At 41.6% G+C, this 24647-nt stretch overlaps 1 protein-coding gene across 1 annotated transcript; it reads left to right on the forward strand.

The window, feature by feature from the left end:
• Positions 1-11562: 11562 nt before the first annotated feature.
• On the forward strand, positions 11563-22926 carry TOMM7 (translocase of outer mitochondrial membrane 7). Its single transcript, XM_032759531.2, has 3 exons — positions 11563-11764; positions 16719-16767; positions 21599-22926. The coding sequence occupies exons 1-3, from the start codon at positions 11662-11664 to the stop codon at positions 21612-21614; spliced, it is 168 nt and encodes a 55-aa protein (XP_032615422.1). The 5' UTR covers positions 11563-11661; the 3' UTR covers positions 21615-22926.
• The last annotated feature ends 1721 nt before the right edge of the window (positions 22927-24647 follow it).

Below are 24647 nucleotides of genomic sequence, written 5' to 3' on the forward strand. Positions count from 1 at the left end.
GTTATATTTTGGAGTGAAAAATGCAAGGTAAATAGGTGTTTATGCATCTCATTTACAAAGGAAGAGGGAAAAATTTATTTGCGTCTTTATTTCCATAGGCATAGTTATCTCTGGAAGAATATATAAGAAGCTGCTAACGTTGGTTTGCCTCCAGGGAGAAAAATAGGCAGCAGGGGACTGAAGTGGGAGGGAGACCTTTCACTATTTATTGTACTTTTTCAATTTAGACTATGTGAACTTATTTCCTTTTCAGCAAAATAAAGAAAACTGAAAACATCAAATCCAAAACTGCTTTCACTTTGTAATTTTTTTCCCTTTAAAATATTCAGCAGCTTTCCAGCTACTCTCTGGCTCAGTTCCAAATTTCTTAACTTGACATTTTGGTTCTTTTTATAATTCGATCTCATTATTTCCTGACTGGAGCTTTCTGTTCCACCTAAAGTGTTTGACTCTCTGTCTTTTTTCTCATAATGGTGAGAAAAAAGAAATTGTGACATTTCTTCTCTTCCTCTTCTCCAGCCATCAGAAATCATCCCTGGCTCACCTCTGTGAAGTTTTCCCTGAACTCTTCAGCCTTTTGTGACTTGCCTGTCTCCTAAATTCCTATAATATGTATTGTCTGCCCGACACTGGACCCTAATCCTATGCTTTCTAGACTTATCAGGGGAATGTGCACTCTGTCCCCAAAGAAGATTACCATATCTTCACTGGCAGTGGCTGGGTATGACAGTTTTCTGAAATTCCCTTTTCCTCATAGAGCCTTACACTTGGTTGATGTCCCAGTGATGCTTTTTGATGAATCTCTTCTTTGTAGAAATTTTATTTCATACATATGCTTGCCTGGTGTGCTTAAGAGTTCCAGGCTGTATCCTGGCAATAAGAAATTGTTTGTCTGCTCGAAAACACCCTAGCAGAAAAAAGAGGACAAAATTAAGAGTTAAAACTCAATAAAGCACATGGTGTTTTGAATATTGATACATTTTAAAACATAACATTTCAGAAAAACAAGATGCATGACAAAAATTTCCCTCTTTTTTATTTGGCTCCTCTAGTTGGCTGCATTTTGGAGACTAGGCCCTGTTTTCCTGGTAACCATGGCAAATTAATTAGCTTTTCTGATATGTTATCAACTGGTTCTCAAGGTCCTCATATGAAGTAAATGGCAGAATTGAATTCAAATCTTTGCAGGTGTTATCTTAGATTCATGTGACTTCTGAGTTTGTGTTCTTTTCTTCAAGGCAAAAAATATTTCTTGGGTTTCCTCCATTCCATAGCACTGTGTTAATATCTAATGGAGACAAAATATAAAACACAGTCTTTGAGGACTGTATGCCATTATTCTTATATTACATATTTCATTTTCTTTCCTTGCCCCATGTTATGGCTGTATGTAGTACATACATGTTATGGTGTATGTAGTAGGTTCAGTCAGTTCCCAGGTAGCCTTAAGATGAGAGAAAAATCTTTTGAAAAAGGCTGATCTTAGAAATTGCAATAGTAAAAAGCAGGAAGCAAACAACAAACAGTAATAGTCACAGCTTACATTTGATTAGGTCTTTACTTAGCTAGATATATTTCAGGCATATTATCTCTTTGTGCATAATAAATGATGGAGGTGGGTGCTATTATTTCCCTGTTTTGCAGATGAGAAAAGGGAGAGGTTAAGCAATTTGACTGTGATCACACAGCTAAGTTATAGAGCTGGGAGTCAAATGCAAATCTTTTGGACCCTGGGTCCCTGTGCTGAATCTTGACTTTATGTGATTGTTTTTCCAAAGATTAGTCATATGGGCCAGTAACTTATTAATATACTTGTCTTCATCTCTAACTAGATGGTAAAATATTTAAGTGAGGACTGTGACTCATTTTCTTGTTTCTCCACACATAATAATCCATAGCACAGAAAGCTGAACATCCTTAGTACTTACTTTTCCAAAATGAATAAATTCATAAAGACAATTATGGCTTATAAACATGGTGTGAATAAGACTATGATATTCATATCCCAAATTCAACAAGCCGTCTGGGTGTGGTGGCTCACTCCTATAATCTCAGCACTTTGGCAGGCTGAAGTGGGGGGATTGCTTAAGGTCAGGAGTTTGAGACTAGCCTGGGTAACACAGTGAGACCCTGTCTCTACAAAAACATTTAAAAAAATTAGCCAGATGTGGTGGTGCATGCCCATTGTCATAGCTGCTCAAGAGGCTGAGGAAAGAGGATCCATTGAGCCCAGGAGTTGGAGGTTGCGATGAGTATGATCATGCCAATGCACTTCAGCCTGGTCGACAGAGTGAGATCTTGTCACACACACACACACACAAATCAACAAGCCAACTATGTGCCCAGCAGCATGATGTGGTGCAAACAGCATGTGTTTTGGAGGACTAGAGATGATGGTGAAGTGCCTGGCACAGGGAGGTGCCCAATACTTGGTATGTTTATTAATGCATTTATATTTTCTGATTTAATTCTTCTCATTCACAATCCTATTAGGTAGTGTATTAGTCAGCTTGGGCTGCCGTAACAGAATACCACAAACCGGGTGGCTGAAACAGCAGAAATTTATTTTCTCACTGTTCTGGAGGCATGAAGTCCAAGTTCAAGGTGCCAGCAGAGCTGGTTTCTGGTGAGGACTCTCTTCCTGGCTTGTAGACAGCTGCCTTCTCATGGTGTCCTCACGTGGCCTTTTCTCTGTGCACATGTGGAGAGAGAAAGATTTTCCTATTGGATTAGGGCCCTATTCTCATGACCTAATTTAACTGATATTACCTACTTAAAGCCCTTAGCTCCAAATACTGTCACATTGTGGGGTTAGAGCTTCGGTATGTAAATTTTGGAGGGATACAATTCAGTCTAGAACAGGTAGTTACTCTTCCCATTTTGCAGATGTGGAAATAGATATTCGAAGGAGTAGTTTCTTTTCTTCTGTGAAGCCTGTCTGTGCAGTCAGAAATATCCACCAGCCATGTTTCCCCAGGTTTCTTTTTTCCTTACCACCTAAAGAGTTCAACTATTTTATCCTCTCTAGAAGTTTTTTTTTTTTTTTTTTTTTTTTTTTTTTTTTTTTTTTTTTTTTTGAGACAGAGTCTTGCTCTGTCGCCCAGAGTGGAGTGCAATGGCGCAATCTCGGCTCACTGCAACCTCCGCCTCCTGGGTTCAAGCAATTCTCCCTGCCTCAGCCTCCTGAGTAGCTGGGATTACAGGCACCTGCCACCACACCTGGCTAATTTTTGTATTATTATTATTATTTTTTTTAGTAGAGACGGGGTTTTGCCGTGTTGGCCAGGTTGTCTCGAACTCCTGACCTCAGGTGATCCAGCTGCCTCAGCCTTCCAAAGTGCTGGAATTACAGGTGTGAGCCTCCACACCCAGCCATATTTTAAAAAATAATACAATAGAGCTGGTAGCATCTTTTCCTTGGATGGTGCTAGTGAAATCCTGACAGTTGATTCCCCACCTGGGTTTCTCACCTTGATGCCTTCAACCTCTCTTCTGTTATTTTGTAATTAGCAGAGAACATGGGGTTATAATGTACTTAATTATACATTCAGTACTTTTCTCTACATCAAAAAAAAAAAAAAAAAAAAAAACAGGAATTGGCTGGGCATGGTGGCTCACACCTATAATCCCAGCACTTTGGGAGGCTGAGGTGGGCAGATCACCTGTGGTCAGGAGTTCAAGACCAGCCTGGCCAACATGGTGAAACCCCATCTCTACTGAAAATACAAAAATTAGCCAGGCATGGTGGTGCGTGCCTTAATCCCAGATACTTGGGAGGCTGAGGCAGGAGAATCGCTTGAACCTGGGAGATTGAGGTTGCAGTGAGCCAAGATCGCACAACTGAACTCCAGCCTGAGTGACAGAGTGAGACTCTGTCCCCCTACCCCCCCCAAAAAAAGAATACAAAAACAAACAAAAAAACTCCCAGGAATCACGTCACAGCCAGACTTACCAACTTTGGAACATAGCTGGGGAATGAAAGGTTGCTCAGCACATAGCAAACTCTAGGGTGGGATTATCTTGCTGCCCAGAAAGCACATTATTCTCCATCCTTGTGCTTTGATATCACTATAACTCAGTATTCTCTGCCCACTGGTGGATTCTATTGCTTCATGTCTTGTAGTCTCTCTGTCTAACTAGCTTCAGTCAAATGTATTTCTTTCTATCTTGAGTACAAATCTCACTTACAGTGGATCTGATTGGTTCAGGTAGTCAGCACCCACCCCTTAAGTCCCCAGCCAGCTTTTGGTCTAATCATATGTGCCACTATAGTACCATGAAAACAGGTCTCTTATCTATCATAGCTAAAGGAAAATATTCTTTGAGAATATACAAAGGTTTGTCTTCTATTTCTATGCTTATTTCTCACCTATAGGGCAAAATAGTGTTATGGTTAACATTGAGGTTTTGCAGTAAGACCGCTGGAGTTTCCATTCTGTCTTTACCACTTACTAGCTGGCTACATGACCTTGGACAAAACAAATTTACTTCACCTTCCCATGCCTCAGTTCCTTATCTATAAAATGAGAATGATAATACAGTCCCTGCCTCACAGGGTTGTGAAGATTCCGTAAGTTAATGCGTGTGAGGCCTTAGCACAGTGCATCACATACTACTAGTAAACACCCAGGAAGTATTAGTTAACATTATAATTGGTTGCTTGAGTGTTCTTGCCCACCAGAATGGAGAATGCCAGCTTTTATTCTCAGGATATCTCTAAGGGTAAAGTTACAAATAAGTGTTTTAGATACCCACTTTATGGAAGATTAAGTAGCATGGTAAACTAAGGCTGTTAGTTTCTGATGAAATTCATTCACCAGTTCCACAAGTGTTATATACACAGTCAATGGGAATATGAAATGAATGAGACAGAGTCTTTATCTGTAGTTTACTTGGGGGAGATAGTCAAGTATCTAAGTTAGCTTGAGATGGTAGCGAGAATAAGACAGAGCAGGAGTCACCATGGAGGAAGTGCTCAATTTGCTCTAGGCTGGTGCAGGGGTAGGGGCAGGTCAGAGATGACATCTTGGAGGAGATACTTGAGTGAATCGTAAAAAGCAAGAGGTATGGGAAGGCATTTCTGGCAGAGGTAACAGCAGAGATGAGACAGCATGGTGCCTTCAGGGGCCATGTAGGTTGTAAATGGATTTTAATCTTTTGTCCTAAATACAATAAAGAGCCCTTGGAAGGTTTTATTTGGTTTAAAGATCTATCTACCTTTATTGTTTTTTTTTTTCTGATGACAAATCATATATGCTCATTATAAAAACCAATGAACACATTACAAATATATATATTTATCTAGATACATATGTGTGTGGGTATGTGTATGTACATATATATAAGTGTATATATATAAAGTATATATACCTATATAAAGTAAAGATTTCCAGTAATTCCCTTCCTCATCTCCTGAGATAATTACTCCTACTGACAGTTTAGAGTACATTTTTTCTAGATTTCCTTCTATGCACATACTAACAACAAATATATCATAATTTCATTATTATTATGTCTAATATAGGAATTGCTTATATGTATTTTTTGTTTGTTTTTTGAGACAGAGTCTTGCTCTGTCGCCCAGGCTGGAGTGCAGTGGTGCGATCTCGGCTCACTGCAGCCTCTGCCTCATGGATTCCAGCGATTCTCCTGCCTCAGCCTCCTGAGTAGCGGGGATTACAGGCGCACGACACCACACCCAGCTAATTTTTGTATTTTTAGTAGAGACGGGGTTTTGCCATGTTGGGCAGGCTGGTCTCAAACTCCTGACCTCAGGTTATCCACTCAACTCGGCCTTCCAAAATGCTGGGATTACAGGCGTGAGCCACTGCACCTGGCCATGCATGTGTTTTTTAAAAATATCTTTTAATGATTTATTACTGGAGGTTTTCTTTTTCTTTCTTTTTTTCTTTTCTTTTTTTTATTGTGATGGAGTCTCGCTCTGCTGTCCAGGCTGGAGTGCAATGGTGCGATCTCAGCTCACTGCAACGCAATTCTCATGCCTCAGCCTCCCGAGTAGCCTGGGATTACAGGCATGCACCACCACACCTGGCTAATTTTTGTATTTTTAGTAGAGATGGGATTTCACCATGCTGGCCAGGCCAGTGTCGAACTCCTGACCTCAGGTGATCCACCCGCCTCAGCCTCCCAAAGTGCTGAGATTACAGGCATGAGACACTGCACTAGGCCATGATTTAGTATTGGAGGTTTTCTTTTCTTTTCTTTCCTTCTTTCCTTCTTTCTTTCCTTCCTTCCTTCCTTCCTCCCTCCCTCCCTCCCTTCTTTTCTCTTTCCCTTTCTTTCTTTTTCTTTTTCCGGGATATGAAGTTTAGAGGGAAAATTGGAGACTGGAGGGTCAAGGCTGAAGGAAAGGAGACCATCTTGATGTAGGGCACACAAGCCCCAAGCCCAGGAGGGTTTTTGGCTTCACACAGTAAAGAAGCCAAGGGTGAGCTGGTGGTTTTAGACAGCAACTTTTACTGAAGCAGCAGTGAACAGGAGCAGCAGAGGTATTGCTCCTTCCACAGCAGGGCTAATCCACAGGCAGTGTGCCCAGAGTAGCGGCTCAGGGGCAGTCTCACAGTAATATTTATACCCAGTTTTAATTATATGCAAATTAAGGGGTGGGTATTCAGAATTTTCTAGAAAAGAAGGTGGTACTTCTGGGTCATTGCCACAGAAAGGGGAGGTGACTTCCAGGTGTTGCTATAGCAATGGTAAACTGACATGGTACTTGTGGGCATGTCTTATGGAGAGGTGCTTTTTGCCTCTTCCCTATTTCAAGTTAGTCTTCAATCTGGTCTGGAGTTCAAGCCCCACCTCTGGAGTCAAGTCCTGCCTCCTACCTCAATCTTGTCTCAACCAGATAAAGTTGAGTTTCTGGACCTGTAAACACTCGTCAAGACCAACTATGCTCTCTGTGAAGTTTTTCCTGAGTATTTCAGCTCATAAGTCTAGCTCTCCCCTCTTAACACATTTAATTTTTTTTGTTGATGCCACTCATTTAGCATTTTCTGGGTACTATCTTTTATCATTGACTATGATGTTACTTACTATGTATCTAATACTCTAAAATTTGCAAAGATCTTTTATATATTAACTTTTTTATTTCTCACAATAATATTCTGAGAAGTACGCTTATTTTCAGAAGATGAACAGATTTAGGGAGGTAGCCCTTGGTAACTCACTGGAGGTGTTTGAAAAGGGGAGTGACATGAGCAAAGCAATAATTTAGAAGCCTGATCTTAACTATAGTGTATAGAGTATATAGCAAAAGTGGAGACTAGAGACTGGTAGACCAGATAGCTTCCAGCTATTATAGTTTAGGCTATGAGGACCTGAACTAGGAGGGCACATCAAGAATAGAAGAGAGGTTCTCAACCTGTTTTCCTTCAACAAGAAATGTATCCGAGGAATATAACATACCTTTGGCCATTGTAATGTTGTCTCTATTTCCAATTCTATGTGTGGGAATTACTGTAGAGGTGGATCTCTACTGTGAGGTGGGAGGCAGGACTGAGCTCCAGAGGCAGGGCTTGGACACTGGACAAAATTGAGGACTAGGTAAAACAGGGACAGGGTGGAAGCAGTTTTCCATAAGTCACACCTCCCAGTGTGCCATGTGCCATGTGTGCCATGTGCCATGTGTGCCATGTGCCATGTCAGTTTACTATTGCCATGGTAACACTTGGGAGCTACCACCCCTTTCCATAGCAGTGACCTGACAACCCAAACGTTACTACCCCTTCCCTAGAAATCACTGAATAAACTCTCCCTTAATCTACATGTAATTAAAAGTAAGTATAAATATGACTGAAAAACTGCCCTGAGCTGCTATTTCTGCAGGAGCAGTCATGGAGCTGTAACACCTCTTTAATAAAGCTGTTTTCTTTTACCACCAGCTTGGCCTTGAATTCTTCTCTGAGTAAAGCCAAGAACCCACAGGCTAAGACTTACTTTAGGGCTCACCTGTCCTGGATCGAATCTATATAATTTAGACTTTGTGGAGGTCAAGGAGTAAGATTAACCCAGTATGTTACACAAGCTCAAAACTTGACAGTCATCCTTGACTACTTCTTTCAATGTTGCGCTTCATATTCATTTGGCCAACAAGTCCTGCTGATTTCACCTTCTTAATGGTTTTCAAATTTACTCCTCTTTCTAGTTTAACTGCATGGTGTTCTTCAAAAGTTCCCTGACTCCCCTAGGCAGTGTTAGTTGTCTTTCTTCTGCCTTTCAGTCAAATTTTGAGCATAACTTTATTGTGGGACTTAGTATATATATTCACATTACATTGGAATCATCTGTTTACTCGTGTTTCTCCATTCAACCATGATATTCTTAAGGGCAGCTTAAAAAAAAATCTTATTATCTCTAGTGCCTAGCATATAATAAGGCTCAATGAATGTTTGAGGAAGGCAAATGACTGGTATTTTTAGCCCAACTGGCAGGATAAGTGCCACATTCACTGCATTCTTACTATGTATCAGGTATTTGAATAAAAAGATGAGAAAGAAACAGTTTCTGCATTGAATACATAGACACTAAGAAGGGAGCAATATACATGGGGGCCTACTTGAGGGAGGGAAGAGGGTGAGGATCCAAAAACCACCTAGCAGGTACTATGCTTATTGCCTGGGTGAGAAAATAAACTGTGCAACCAAACCCCCGCAACATGCAATTTACCCATATACCAAACCTGCACATGCACTCCCTGAAACTAAAGTAAAAGTTGGAAAGAAAAAAAAAAAAGAAATAGCTTCTGTTTTGGAGGAGCTCGGATAACAGCAAGGGACAATATAATGACTAAGAGCAACCAACTGTGTGACCTTTTATCAATTATTTAATGTCTCTGAATCTCAGTTTCCTTATCTGTAAAATGAAGCCATATATATCCTTACAAGAATTAGTAAAATAAGCTATAATGTAGGGCAATCTTACAAATTCCTGTAAGGATTAAAAGAACTATTTTTCAGCTGGGCGCGGTGGCTAACGCCTGTAATCCCAGAACTTTGGGAGGCCAAGGCAGGCAGATCACGAGGTTAGGAAATCGAGACCATCACGGCTAACATGGTGAAACCCCCATCTCTACTTAAAAAAAAAAAAAAAAGTACAAAAAATTAGCTGGGCGTGGTGCCGGGTGCCTGTAGTCCCAGCTATTTGGGAGGCTGAGGCAGGAGAATGGTGTGAACCCGGCAGGTGGAGCTTGCAGTGAACCGAGAGCACGCCACTGCACTCCAGCCTGGGCGACTCCATCTCAAAAAAAAAAAAAAAAAAGAACTATTTTTCAGCACTTAACACAGTGACAGGCATAGTAGACACAGGTTGTTATTATTCATGATGATGAGCCTAGCAGAAGAATACCATAATATGAGGTGAATTTTTTTTCTTGTATTTAAAGATGTGGTCTCACTCTGTTGCCCAGACTGGATTGTAGTGATGAAACAGCTACTGTAAAATTATAACTGAGATGGCGAAAGACATCTGACATCACCAACTCCATCTTGCTTCTAACCTCCAAGCTGTCCTTGTTCACTCCTGGGCATAGGCTGAACTAACTTTGGAAGGAACTTTTAGTTTATAGCTTAAAACAAAGATGACAACAGCCGTTTCCCAAAACAAATCCCCTTCTTGCCTAAAAAATATTCTTTTAATCCTTACAGGAATTTGTAAGATTGCATTGCATTATAGCTTATTTTACTAATTTTTGTAAGGATTTAAATATATATAGTTGGCTTCATTTTACAGATAAGGAAACTGAGATTCAGAGATATTAAATAATTGATCAAAGATCACACAGTTGGTTTGTGCTTTTAGTCATTATATTGTCCCTTGCTGTTGTTATCTGAGCTCCACCAAAACAGAAACTATTTCTTTTTTTTTTCTCTTTCCAACTTTCACTTTAGTTTCAGGGAGTGCATGTGCAGGTTTGGTATACAGGCCAACAGATTAGCCAAAAGATTAGACATTACGGTTTAGGAGGCATGCAGCTGTAGGCTACAAGATTCCGACCCTCCCCAAATTGCTCCTGGGGATAACAACACTATTGTAAAGCCTAACATCAGTGTTTGAGATATTTTGCAGACCCTGCAAAATGGATCAGCTGGCACCACCCAGATCGGTAAACTGGCTCATCTGATCTTGTGGTCCCAACACAGGAACTAAGATTCTGACCCTTCTCAAATTGCTCCTGGGAATAACACTATTGTAAAGCCTAACATCAGTGCTTGAGATACTTTGCAGAGCCTGCAAAATGGATCAGCTGGCACCACCCAGATAGGCAAACTGGCTCATCTGATCTTGTGGCCCCAACCCAGGAACTGACGCAGTGCAAGACAGCTTCCACTCCCTGTGATTTCATCTCTGACCCAACCAGTCAGCACTTCCGACTTACTGGCTGTCTCCCCACGCAGCAAATCGTCCTTAAAAACTCTGATCCCTGAACGTTATGGGATACTGATTTGAGTAATAATAAAACTCTGGTCTCCTGCACAGCCAGCTCTGCGTGAATTACACTTTATTGTAATTCCCCTGTGTTGATCAATCGGCTCTGTCCAGGCAGCGGGCAAAGTGAACCCTTTGGGAGCTTACAGCAAGTGACCCAATCACAGCTCACTGCAGCATCAAACTCAAGCGGTCCTCCCGCCTCAGCCTCCCAAATAGCCAGAATTACAGGCACAAGCCACAGAGGTCAGCAAGGGGAAATTTTCAGGGGCACAGCCACTGGGCACAGAAAACGACTACATACCTTCAGAATGAGGCATGAAAAAGTCAAAGCTTAGAAATGTCTTACAGCCTTAAAAATCAATTAAGTCTTAGACCTGGGGGGTCAAACCTCAAATACGACAGCAGCCAGAAATTTATTACATCAGAGGTTGGGAATCACTTGGGGAACTTCAAAGGCAGATCAATGGCCAGTTCCCAGCCCCAAACTCATCAGAATTTCTAGGAGTAGGTCTCCAGCGTGAGTATGGTTTTACCTCTCCTAAAGTGATTCTAATGTGCAGCCAGGGTTGAGAACCACTGCCACTCTAAACCAATGAGGGCAAGATGGCCAAACAGAAGTGTCATTTCCTATTTAGTCTCCTTGATTGTTGCAACGGAATTTCTCAGCTTCAAAAGTCCAGAATTTCATGTGAGATTTCCCAAATTCTAAAATGTTGGCAAGTAATTAAAAAAAATTTTTTTTAAAGATTGGGATCAAAGAAAACATGGATTCGGGCCCTACTGAGTGTCACTTCGTAACCTTTTTGCATTTCAACCTCAGGTTTGAACAAACAACCTGATTCTGAGAAGTTAAATAACTTGTCCACGGTTACACAGCCAGTAAGAATAAGAGTTGGGACTAAAACCCAGTCCCTCTGAATTTAATTAATGTTCCTTCTATGAGAAGGAAGGAACACCTGAATATGCGCTTTGAAAGTGGGTAACAGAAACGCGAAGTTACAGCCAGCCATGATCGCAACCACGCACGCGCCTACTACTGGCGGCGAGGTGGAAGAGCAGGGAAGGTTAAAGGCGATGAATTACGACCTCTGCTGGCGACTCTCACGACTCCTGCCGTAAAGGCCGTGTGTGGCGCCTGCGCACCTCCTTTCCCTTTCGGATTCCCGACGCGGTGGTTGCTGTAAGGGGTCGTCCCTGCGCCACACTGCCGTCGCCATGGTGAAGCTGAGCAAAGAGGCCAAGCAGAGACTACAGCAGCTCTTCAAGGGGGGCCAGTTTGCCATTCGCTGGGGCTTTATCCCTCTTGTGATTTACCTGGGTCAGTGGGAGAAGAACCGGGAAAGTGACTGGAGGGAAGGGGGTGGCGGAGACAGCAGCCCCATTTTTGGCCATCGGGGGAAGGAGAGAAAAACAGGGAACACCGCCGTGCACGGCCCCTGAGGCTGTCTGGTCAAGGGGGGCCGATCTAACCTGAGTTCGAGATCCCGTTCTATCGCTTTATAGTTGCATGGTCTTTAAGCAGTCTTGCAATCCCTCCTTTTCTATTTTTGCATCCTTAAAGTGGAGGTCATACTTCTCGGGGTTGTTGGGAGGGTTGGATGACCCCAGTGGATGTGAAAGTGACTAATCCACTCTTTAGCACTAGGTGGTTCTCGGGGTGTTTTCGTCACCGCTCCATGTGGTCCTAAGTGGAAAGAGTCCTGTTCAGGGAATCGAGACATCTCGTGAAAGTACCACTGCCATTGAAAGCATGATTATAATAATAGTCGTTGGATGCCTCTGCTTTCTTACCTGTACAGTGAAGGGTTTGGATGATTTCTATTACTGCCCCCATTTTACAGGTGAGGAAACAGCCGTAGAGAAACTTTTTTGCCAAGGTCGCACAGCTATGCTGACTGGAGGGAGTTATGGGCTCAGGCAGTGGGGCATCAGAGCCCATAGTCTTAACCACTATTGGGTGCTTAAAGGATTTGGGGTTTTTTTGGTTTTTGTTTTTGAGACAGAGTCTCGCTCTGTCACCCAGACTGGAGTGCAGTGGCCCTATCCCGGCTCATTGCAACCTCCGACTCCAGTGCTATAGCGATCCTTCCACCTCAGTCTCCCAAGTAGCTGGGACTACAGGCTCGTGCCAACAGGCTCGGTCACTTACTACAAGGATTTATTAATATTTTTCAGTTAGGGTTGCAGACTGGGACCTATTCTGTAGTTTTTTCTTTTCTGTCTTCTCTTTTTTTTTTTTTTTTTTTTTTTTTCCTTTTTTCTCTTTTGAGACATAGTCTCGCTATGTGCCCAGGCTGGAGTGTAGTGGCGCGATCTCTGCCCACCGCAATCTGCCTCGGGATCAAGCGATCTTTCCCCCTTAGCCTCCCGAGTAGCTGTGATTACAGACTTGCAGCCACCGCTCGCGGCTAATGTTTATATTTTTAGTAGAGACGGGGTTTTGCTATGTTGGCCAGGCTGGCCTCAAATTCCTGGCCTCAAGTTAGCTACCTCCCCTCCCGCCGGCCCCCACCCCGCGCGCGGCCTCACAAAGTGCTGGGATTACAAGTGTGAATCACTGCGGCCAGGCTGTAGTTTTTTCTTTTTCTTTTTTTTTTTTTTTTTTGAGACGGAGTCTGGCTCTGTCGCCCAGGCTGGAGTGCAATGGTGTGATCTCAGCTCACTGCAAGCTCCGCCTCCCGGGTTCACGCCATTCTCCTGCCTCAGCCTCCCGAGTAGCTGGGACTACAGCGCCCGCCACCATGCCCGGCTAATTTTTTGTATTTTTACTGGAGACGGGGTTTCACTGTGTTAGCCAGGATGGTCACGATCTCCTAACCTCTTGATCCGCCCGCCTCGGCCTTCCAAAGTGCTGGGATTACAGGCGTGAGCCACCGCGCCCGGCCAAGTTTTTTCTTTTTAATTTTACTGCCCCACTTAGGCAGTTCGGTGAAAGGGAAAGAGCAGGTTTTTCATCCTAGCTGTGTCAGTTTGAGCATATAGTTTGACAATTCTAAAACTCAGTTTCACATTTTAAAATGCTATGGTTTTAACAAGGTGCTGCTTCCTGTTTAATTTAGGTGTCATGCATTGTATAAGATAAAGTACACTCTGTACTAAGCAGCTCTGGTTTCTATTTCTCCATGAGTTGCAAGCCAACTGATAACCTGGGATTATAGAACTTAAAAAGACGTTTTTCTCCCTTATTCTCGGTGCAATTTTTTAAAAAAACATTACTTTTCTAGATTTTAGTGACTTTGTGTGGGTACCAAGGATTAGAGTAAATATGACAGTTGGTGTTGTCCCCACTATTCTTGCAGCACCTCCCCCCCACTCACTTCTTTCACTTACTGTTAGAAGGGCCTACTCTGGCTGGTCAAACACTGGGACTAGCTCCCCTTTTAGCTAAGAGAGGGTTGGAAGCTTGATTCTTCCCCTTCTTTGTGCCACCTTCTTTTTTCACTGCCTATGCGAGGTCCTATTTTAGCGTGCTCTTGCTTTTTGTGTCCCTGTGGTTTTTTGCTTCTCTGTAAGTCTTTTCATCTACTGTTCCCTCCTCCTCCCTGTTTTTCGAGATTCGGTTTCTATTGCTAGAAAGCTGTAGCTGATTGCTGCAATCTGCATGCCAGGGGCTTTCGTCTAAGAGTGGATAATGCATTCCTTTTCCATACTAGAGTTTATTTTTCTTTTTATGCACACTGGCTATATTCCCTTCCTAGGACTACCGTTATGGTGATTTTCACCCCAACATTCAATTCAAGTTATATGAGATTGGTGTTAAGGTTGTCTTTCCAGTACTTGTCTATGATTGTCTTTTCCTTTATGCTGTATATTTAATTTTATGTCTAAACCAGTTCCCACGTTGAAATAGAGACAGGGTCTTGCTATGTTATCCAGGCTGGTGGTCTTGAACTTCTGGCTTCAAGTGATCTTCTGATCTTGGCCTCCCAAAGTGCTGGGATTATAGGAATGGGCCACCACACCTGGCTCCAGGTTGTTCTTTTACTTCCTCCACCTCAACTCTCACTAAAACCAGCAACTGCAGATTTAACTTTGTATGTAATTTAGGTTCAATCATAACTTTCAGTGCTTCAGGGAGTATAGTACTATAAAATATGACAAGCAGTGACACAATAATAGAGAATCTGTCTGGACATTTACTAACAAAAGAGTTTTAATGAGCCACTTGTTGGAAGACAATTCTCCATGGTCTCTTGCATTTCTGCACATCTTATAAGCAGGGGCTCTGATGACCCTTTGTTCCATATTGTCTTTTGAGGGTGTTTGTAGAACAAACAGCCTTGGAAAATAGTACCTCCAGCCAGAGCAAAGGGAGACGTGCTTACAGGCCATTAAAAAAGACTCTTGTTCCCTGAACTCCAGTTAATCTGCAGTGCAATCCACCACATGTGCAGGAGGCTGGGGCGGGCGGATCACCAGAGGTCAGGAGTTCGAGACCAGGCTGACCAACATGGAGAAACTCTGTCTCTACTAAAAATACAAAAATTAGCTGGGTGTAGTGGCGCATGCCTGTAATTCCGGCTACTCAGGAGGCTGAGACAGGAGAATCGCTTGAACCCAGGAGCAGGCGAAGGTTGCAGTGAGCTGAGATTGTACCACTACACTCCAGCCTGGTGACAGAGCGAGACTCCATCTCAAAAAAAAAAAAAAGAATAGTGTTTATACCAACATCTGTGAAATTGGCAGGCCAGTTCGTTATCTTTTATTTATTTTAATGGTCTAAGTCACAAGATTTTTTTTACATGTTAACTTTTATTCCCTATTACACATACTATTTTTTGTTATCTTTTAAATAAGATAAAATTGCAGACCCTTCATAGTTCTTGAAACCTCTCTAATTTAGTCATTTGCTTCAGCAAGTGAACATACATGTCATCAGGTTAATTTATAAATATATTTCAAATGGTAAAAGATATACTTAACCATACTTGTAACGAGTTGATTTAATTAAGTTGTTAAGTAATAAGTATTGGATGACCCATCCCCTGCCCCCCTGCCCTCTACCCGTCCTTTTTCTATCATTGGTCTTTGTTTTTTGTTTTTTGTTTTTTTTTGAGACAGAGTCTGGCTCTCTCACCCAGGCTGGAGTCCAATGGCGCGATCTCGGCTCACTGCAAGCTCCGCCTCCCAGGTTCACGCCATTCTCCTGCCTCAGCCTCTCCGAGTAGCTGGGACTACAGGCGCCGGCCACCACGCCCAGCTAATTTTTTTGTACTTTTTAGTAGAGACAGGGTTTCACCGTGGTCTCGAGCTCCTGACCTCGTGATCCGCCTGCCTCGGCCTCCCAAAGTGCTGAGATTACAAGCGTGAGCCACCGCGCCCGGCCTTGGTCTTTGTTTTATAAAAAGAGGTTTATGGGGGATAAAATATCCTCAGTTGTGTTTTTTAAAAAGTTCAGTAGTTTTTCCTCCAGGCATGGTGGTTCACGCCTGTAATCCCAGCACTTTGGGAGGCTGAGGAGGCTGATCACTTGAGCCCACGAGTTCAAGACCAGCCTTGAACTGTATAGTGAAACCTTGTCTCTAAAAAAATTAAAAAGTATAGTTGTGTGTTTTTCCAAAAATCATTTTGCTCTTCATAGTCTTTCATCCAGTATAATTTGGGAGTTGTGGTATCTTATTTCTGGGTAAATGACTAATAATGAAAGATAGAACATGCTAAGGGCAACTGTGCCAATTGTGTATATAAATAGGAATAATGGCCGTGTGCAGTGGCTCACTGAAAAAGTTGTTTGTTTTCGTCTGGGGCATGGTGGTTCACACCTGTAGTCTCAACACTTTGGAAAGTCGAGGCAGGTGGATCATTTGAGGTCAGGAGTTTGAGACCAGCCTGGCCAACATGGTGAGACCCTGTCTCTACTAAAAATACAAAAAAATTTAGCTGGGCGTGGCAGCACGTGCGTGTAATCCTAGCTACTCAGGAGGCTGAGACAGGCGAATAGCTTCAGCCTGGGAGGCAGCGGTGACAGGGGTTGCAGTGAGCCGAGATCATGCCACAGCACTCCAGCCTGGGTGACAGAGTGAGACTCTGTCTCCAAAAGAAAGGAATAAGATAGCTTGTTCTTCCTACTGATTAGTCCTGGACATAATTTCATACTCTAATGAAGATTAGAGACTTCTGTAGCATAGGTAAATTTAGATAGTGCTGGTTGGTCTAGATATCATTCTGGCTATCCTAGGTTGGGTTACAAAGAAGAAAAAGTCTTGATTGTAAATGTTTTGTCTGCTGGGGTTTTAATTAATATTTTTTCTCTTCTGTCTTCCTTGATTCAGGATTTAAGAGGGGTGCAGATCCTGGAATGCCTGAACCAACTGTTTTGAGGTACTGCTCTTAAAACTAAACATTTCAGGGCAAATGTTCATACAGTAGTACTGAATCACTAAGATATAAAAGAGTAATAGTGGCAGGCCTTGAAATGGAGCTTTATCAGTCAGTATAGTTTTGGGCTATTGGAAAACTGCAACTACTTTCTCTTCCCCCTCCTAATTTGTATTTACTGTACCATGTTATAACTACAATGAAACATATTTTAACAGAAAAAAAATTTATTATCCTACCACTTTAAAATACGAATTGTTTTAAATTTCTCATATTCCCATCTTATCCTCATTCAGATGAATACAACCTTTTATATCATTCTGACAAGGGTGTGCAGGATTTTGTTTTCACCTAAAATTTGAGTTGCTATCCCATATATTTTCCAGTTGCGGTTTACGCAGGTTTTTCAATTTTTCAGTATTTTGTATAACAATATAATTAACATTTGGGCAGGGTGTGGTGGCTCACACCTGTAATCTCAGCACTCTGGAAAGCCAAGGTGGGAAGATCGTGGGAGGATTATTTGAGGCTAGGAGTTCAAGACCAGCCTGGGCAACATAGCAAGACCCATCTCTACCAAAAAAAAAAAAAAGTAAATAATTAACATTTGTGTAGACATAGCTCTTATAGATTTTGATTTCCTTATAAATTGTCATGGGATTAATAAAGTATGAGCATTTATGGCTCTTGACTGTCAAATTCCTTTCTCAGAAATGATCTTTCTGGTATGTGTAAGCACTTGTGAAAACTTCACACACACAGTATACATATTCATATACATATGTATGCATATATGTGCATGCTTATGAAAATTATATGTATAGGTATAATCTCAAACAGGCAGGTTTGCTCTGGAAGAACAACTGATACTTGTGGCACTATGATGACCATGACTACTGCACACTAGTGAATCGGATTTCTGCTTGATCCTGTCTCAGACATCTCTTGTGGGTTGCCCTCACAGACTTTTCACTGACTATTCTAGGGCTTCATTCATTTTCTTCGAACTTTTACTCTGAGCCATGTTTTTCTAGACTGGGCAGAAAATATTCACTATCACCTACTATGTGTCACTATCACCTACACTGCTTTAGGTACTTTTTACACAATGTGTCTAGTTGTCACTTCAGTCCTTCAGAGCAGGTTATACAGTCAGTAGGTGGTGGAATATGTTCTATTTCCAAAGCTCACATTCTTTCCACTGGGTCATGTGGCCTTCCCCAAGTAATTTTACCTCTTCCTTTACTTAGCACAATGCCATCTGATATGAATTTCTTCCACCACATCTGCCTTGCTGCTCTCTTCATTTTCAGAGGAAGGTCTTCTTTATTCTCAAAGGGTACTACAATATGTGCCTTCAAATTGTTCACTTCTGCAGTTATTCTGTTTTCCCTGATAAATTTTTTCAACAAATGATCTTCACACACTACCTTCTTCACCTCTTTCTCTTCCTTTAACTGTTTATGGCATGACTTTTAGAAACTGTTTTCAGATTCCCCACTAAGTCCATTTTTCTTAGCCCTTACTCTTTGATCTATGAATTTCCTTTTCTGTAAAATAGGGATTGAGGTAATATATCTGCTGCCTACTAGTTGAGTGGCCTTGGCCTTAGACCAGTTATTTGCTTAGAGAAACATTACCTTGGGAAACATAAGAGAGGACTACTGAGTCAAGCTGTGTGGACATTTTCCAAGTATTGGAAATTATCATCAAATACCTTCCTCCAAGAAGCCACTAACCTTTCTAAGCTGTCATCTCCCCTTTTTATCAGTTGGGGATAATAATACCTACCTAATAAGGTAGCCATGAGCATTGAATAAGAATATTATATATAAAGTATTAGCAGTACTTGTCAAGTAATATGTGATCAGTAAACTATTAATAGTAATTTTTAATCTTTTCAGTGTCATCTTTTTTTATCCCCATTTCCTTATGAAAACAGTGCTCTAGCTATATGATACTGCATGCTAAGTCCCAGAATAAACTATGTATATTTTTATGCCTTTGCCCCTATGCTTGTGCTCCCTCAGCCTGGAATGCTTTTTCCCCTTAGTATCCACTGGATGGAAATCTGCTTCTAGAAAAGCCCGATCTCAAATGTCGCCACTTCCGTAAATCTCTTCCTTCTTTTCTCCTAGCTAAAACTACTCTGTTTTTTTGTGTTTCCATAGGTTCTTTTTTTCTTTTTAATGTTTATAGAGGCAGGATCTCTCCCTGTTGCCTAGTCTGGTCTCAAACTCCTGGGATCAAGTGATCCTGCCTCAACCTCCCGAAGTGCTGGGATTATAGGCATGGGCCACTGCACCCAGCCCCATAGTATCCTTTTGTATCTGTCATTCTCTGCCTTGTATTATGCTTGTAGCTATAATATATTTTGTCTCATAAGCACCTAAAGTAGTTGCTCAACAAGCATTGAATTAACTAATGACCCTCATCTCTTGATGGTCTTCTATGGGTTTTTTATATTTTACTTTAGTTTTTTTGTAGAGACAAGGTCTCACTGTGTTGCCCAGTCTGGTCTCGAACTTCTGGGTTCAAGCAGTCCTCCCACCTGGGCCTCCCAATGTGCTAGGATTACAAGCATGAGCCACAGCACCTGGCTGTCTTGGTGGTCCTTTGGACAGGAATTGAGAAAGCATTGCATCTTGTACAAATTTTAGGCTGGACCTGCATGCTAGGAAATAACATTTTTTTGTGCCCTGGGTGATTTAGGATACAGAAGTGGGGAGAGAATGTGTCTTTCTGTTGTCCCTTTTGGGGGCTGCATTTATCCCAGCAAGATTTGAACCTTCAACAACTAGATGAAGCATCCCTGTCCTACGGCTTTTCATTTCTTCATCTTACTGTCTTCTCAGTGCTTCTCTCCTTCCTGGTGCTAACCCTCTTGTTCTTTTCTGTCATTAAGAGCATCTTCTGGTTTCCTTCCAGAGGCATTTGTGTTTTAGGAAAGAATCGAGTGAGTGCCTGCCAAGGGTTACTCAGTTAAGGAATTTCATGTACTGTGCTCCCTGCACTGGGAAGAGTGACTAGAGAGATCTGAGCTGCCTAATCTGTACTCTGAAAGGAACAGAATTATACCTGCTATGGTTTTTATTAACATAAAGTGTATTGTTTATTGATATAAAGTCTATTGTTTCTGCATATATTTATTGTTTATATCATACTTATGTAAACAATACAGTTAATGATCTACTAGTTTGTTTCCCTTGCCAAGTTGTTGGGTTGTTTGCGATTAGGACCACATTCATCGTAGTGTATCCTCTTTCACCCAGGATGACTCATTGTATGTGGTCAGCAAGTGTTGGTTGGCATGAATGCCTTATTCAAAAGTACTTTAATATATAAGGGGCAGTGTCTTAGTAAAACATTTAGGCAAAATGTTTTACAATTAGGCAAAATATGTGAATATCAAGGTTAAGAGAATCGTTTCCATTATCTGCATAAGGCTGAGCAAGATTTCCTTTTTATATTTTTGCTGCCCATTACCAATGAAGAAGAGACCTTCATAGATCTTTTTTTGTGTGTTTTTTTCTGTCACCCAGGCTGGAGTGCAGTGGCACAGTCATGGTTCACTGCAGCCTTGACCTCCTGAGCTCAGGTGGTCCTCCCACCTCAGCCTCCCGAGTAGCCAGGACCGCAGGCATGTGTCACCACACCTGGCTAATTTTTTTTTTTTTTTTTTTTTTTTGAGTCGGAGTCTTGCTCTGTTGCCCAGGCTGGAGTGCAATGGTGCAATCTCGGCTCACTGTAACCTCCGCCTCCCAGGTTCAAGTGATTCTCCTGCCTCAGCCTCCTGAGTAGCTGGGATTACAGGTGTGCACCACCAAGCCTGGCTAATTTTTGTATTTTTTTTTTTTTAAGAGACAGGGTTTCACCATGTTTCGCAGGCTGGTTTTGAACTCGTGGGCTCAGGAGATCCATCCACCTCAGCCTCCAAAGTGCGGGGATTACAGGCATGAACTATCATGCCTGGCCAATTTATTTTCATATCTTAACTGTGTGCAAAAATACTTAGGGTTTAAGAGGAGATTTGAATACACATTTGAAAATTGGAAATAGATGTGTGTTTTCTTCTTAGGCACAGGGAAAATATTTTTAAAAAATAAACTTTACAAAACTGTCATTGTCATTTAATAATGCAGTTTTATTCAACTGGGCTACATTTTTAAGCAGCAGGATTTAGAAATGAAACATCTATTTTCTCCTTCTTAGACTATTGGAGTCAGCAAATGATTTGGGAGTTTGGGCTTCTTAGCGGCTGGAATGTTTGGGGTAAGAGTTAGTTGAGGTGGAAGTAGAGGCTAATTGCTCCCTAGGAACTTAATGGTTGTAAGAGCACTTAGGCCACATCCCACTGTACCCACTTAAATCATATATAACTATCTCAGAGCCTCAATTTGCACATTAAAATAGGCATCGTAGTTGGGAGTTGTGAACTTTCCTCAGTGTCTAATGCACAGAAACCATTCAATAAATGTTATTTTAGTATTACTGATATTGCATCTAATAATGAGATAGCTTTGTTTTCTGGGTTTATCAGGCCTACCTGTTAATGGAAATCAGTAATCGTTTTTCTTTTGATTGACTTCATTTTATGTCTGCTCTCATTTTTGTTTTTGTTTCTGATAGGTAACTGTGCTCAGAAGTAAAGTGTATTTTAATACAGTTCTGTATGTTTAATTTGTTTGTTCAGTGGGATTGATCCTTGTCTTTTCATAACTGAATTCTGATGAGGAAACAAACATAAATGTATAAAGTTTTCAGGTCTTAGGTTATGTCTAGAAGATTTTTATTTTAGAATTTAATTTCTTTCTCCTCTTCACAAACATTTTAGCCTACTTTGGGGATAAAGGATTATTTGGTCTTCTGGATTTGGAGGCAATCAGCGGACAGCATGGAAGATGTGTGCTCTGGCTCGGATAAGAGATGGGACATCATTCAGTCACTAGTTGGATGGCACAAGGCTCTTCACAGATGCATCTGTAGCAGAGTGGAACTTGTACTAACTTATGATAGAATGTATCAGAATAAATGTTTTTAACAATGTTATGCTTGAGTCTTTTTTGAATTGAACATGCTAGGATTATCAGGTAAAAATTAAGCCTTTTGGTACTTTTTCAAAACGGGAATTTATGTGTGTACCTAGGTGCTATTTATGCCTGTAAATCCCAACTTTGGGAGGCCGAGGCGGGCGGATCATGATATAAAAAAATTTTCCAAGTTAATTCCTGCCCATTGACCTAACATATGGATTACAGTTTCCCTTTGCAGTGAATTAATAACTCCTTCTAGGATATTCCGAGGTAGTAAGAATACAGATAGTTCTCAGTTTGTGACAAACCAAGCTGTTACTTCCTCCTCTGCATTAAAGTTCTGACTGCAAGAAATAAAGGTCCTGGCGGCTCTGTTGCTAGGGGATGGGAATGGCACTGGAGAGTTGTGTGATTTATTTGTAGGTTAAATGTGAGTCTAAAGTTTCCCTCAGTTATATTAGGAAACTAGAGCTGGCTGGGCAAGAGCCCGTGGAGAGCTACATGGAATAGTAGCACTATTTTCTGGTAGAAGGAAAGGCAGCTAATTAATGGAAACTAGTTTTCAGTTCTAGATACTGGGTTCCTGGGACCTTCACCTGTATTTGAATCCTACTTTTATTATTTAGTTTTTTCCATTCTTCTAACAAAATAGCGTTATTTACTATCTTTGGCCATTGTTACTAATGTAAGTAAGTAGAACCTGAAACGGACAGTTTGGAAAGAGCCTATTGGGTTGAATATTTTAAGCATCCAGTGTTCAGGCATGATCGTGACTATAATCCCTCTCAGGTGCTGGGAGCTGCCATCACCAGAAAGTTCTTATTTCTAATGTAAAACCCTCTTAGCTATTTAAGCCTATTTCCTCAAGGCTTGTTACCTTTGCCATGGAGACATAGAAGACTATTGTGGTGTCTTGTTGCATAAAGGGATTTTAAAGTGGAATTCTTGAGAGCTAACTGCAGGAAATCAGTTTTGGTAAGTAATGTAATTGCTTCAGCATCTCTGTGAATCTAGGCATGTGTAATTTTGCTGAAAACTGAGCACAGTATTAAAATTCCATAGAATTGCTTAAGTTTGTAGTTCCCCCCAGTCCTTTATGCCAAGTGCATTGTCAGGGAATTTTTGTTTAGTAAGTATTTTGTTTATATGTTTTTCTTCTGTTTCTCACTTGGGATTTTCAGAAATTGAGAAAGCTGTGTCAGGTATCTGTTTTGATTAAATAGTAATGTGAATCGTAAACATAACTGGTTGTGGTTTTTTTATTTTTATTTTTTTGTTTTTTTGAGATGGAGTCTCGCTCTGTCACCAGGCTGGAGTGCAGTGGTGCGATTTCGGTTCACTGCAACCTCTGCCTCCCGGGTTCAAGCAATTCCCCTGCCTCAGTCTCTTGAGTAGCTGGGAGTACAGGCGCATGCCACTACACCCGGCCAATATTTTGTATTTTTTTTTGAGACGGAGTCTCGCTCTGTCGCCCAGGCTGGAGTGCAGTGAGCCGAGATTGCGTCGGTTCACCCATCCTTGCCTCACCTCTCGATAGTGGAATACAGGCCCCCCACCACCCGGCAATTTTTTTGTATTTTTTAGTAGAGTGTCTCCTGACCTCGTGATCCGCCCGCCTCGGCCTCCCCAAAGTGCTGGGATTACAAGCGTGAGCCACCGTGCCCGGCCCAATATTTTGTATTTTGGTAGAGATGGGGTTTCACCGTGTTGGCCAGGATGGTCTCGATCTCCTGACTTCGTGATCCGCCCGCCTCGGCCTCCCAAACTGCTGGGATTACAGATGTGAGGCACTGCGCCCGATCTGGTTGTGTTCTTTTAAGGATGACCTTTGTGAACCCCAAATGTCTGAGACAGGTTTCAGTCAATTTAGAAAGTTTATTTTGCCAAGGTTAAGGACGTGCCTATGACACAGCCTCAGGAAGTCCTGAGGAGGTGTGCCCAAGGTGGTCGGGGTACGTAGTTTGCTTTTATACATTTTAGGGAGACATGAGACAAATCAGTATGTCTAAGATGTACATTGGTTTGGTCTGCTAAGGCGGGACAACTCTAAGTGGGGGCTTCCAGGTTATAAGTAGGTAAGAGACAAAAGGTTGCCTTCTTTTGAGTCCTTGATCAGCCTGAATACACAATTTAGTCTGGCTCAGTGAGTCTGCATTTTTACATAAATAGTGCAGAGGAAGCAATGCATTTGTGTCAGGTGAGTCTCAGAGGGATGACTGAGTTCTGTCTGTCCTTCGTCCACAAGAAATTTCCTGTGGGCAAATTGTGAGGGAGGTATGTAGCTTCTTTTCTTTGTGGCTGTCTTATTTACGAATAAAATGGGAGGCAGTTTGGCCTGACAGTTCCCAGCTTGACTTTTCTCTTGGCTTAGTGATTTGGGAGGTCCTGAGATTTATTTTCGTTTCACACCTTGTAGCTATCTATAAAACCTCAGAAGATTTTAAAATAAGGCATCCAGAATTAAGTAGGAAGGAACCAGCTCCCTGATCTCAGGTCTATGGAAGCTAGGAACAGAGTTTAAGCACTTCTTCAGGGCACAACCTAAGAGCTGAGACTAGTACACAGTTTAATGTGTATGTATATATTATAAAGTTTGTGAAATGTTTAAGCTGCCACATTTTACGAGTTTTAGTTTTTAGGATAGTACAATTCAAGCATTTATTGATTTCTGTTCTGTGCTAGACTCTAGAGAGTCCTTATGACTGAGATTATTCCTGACCTTGATTAGCTTATGGAAAAACACTGAGCTGGTAGGACCTGATTTGAGTCCTGGCCCTGTCAGTTCTAGAACCTTTGGTGAAGTCACTTTTTTGTTCTTGTTGTGGGGAGAACAAGGCCTCTGTGTTGCCC

The sequence above is a fragment of the Hylobates moloch genome, unplaced genomic scaffold (assembly GCF_009828535.3).
Source record: "Hylobates moloch isolate HMO894 unplaced genomic scaffold, HMol_V3 SCAFFOLD_1, whole genome shotgun sequence".
Classification (NCBI taxonomy): domain Eukaryota; kingdom Metazoa; phylum Chordata; class Mammalia; order Primates; family Hylobatidae; genus Hylobates; species Hylobates moloch.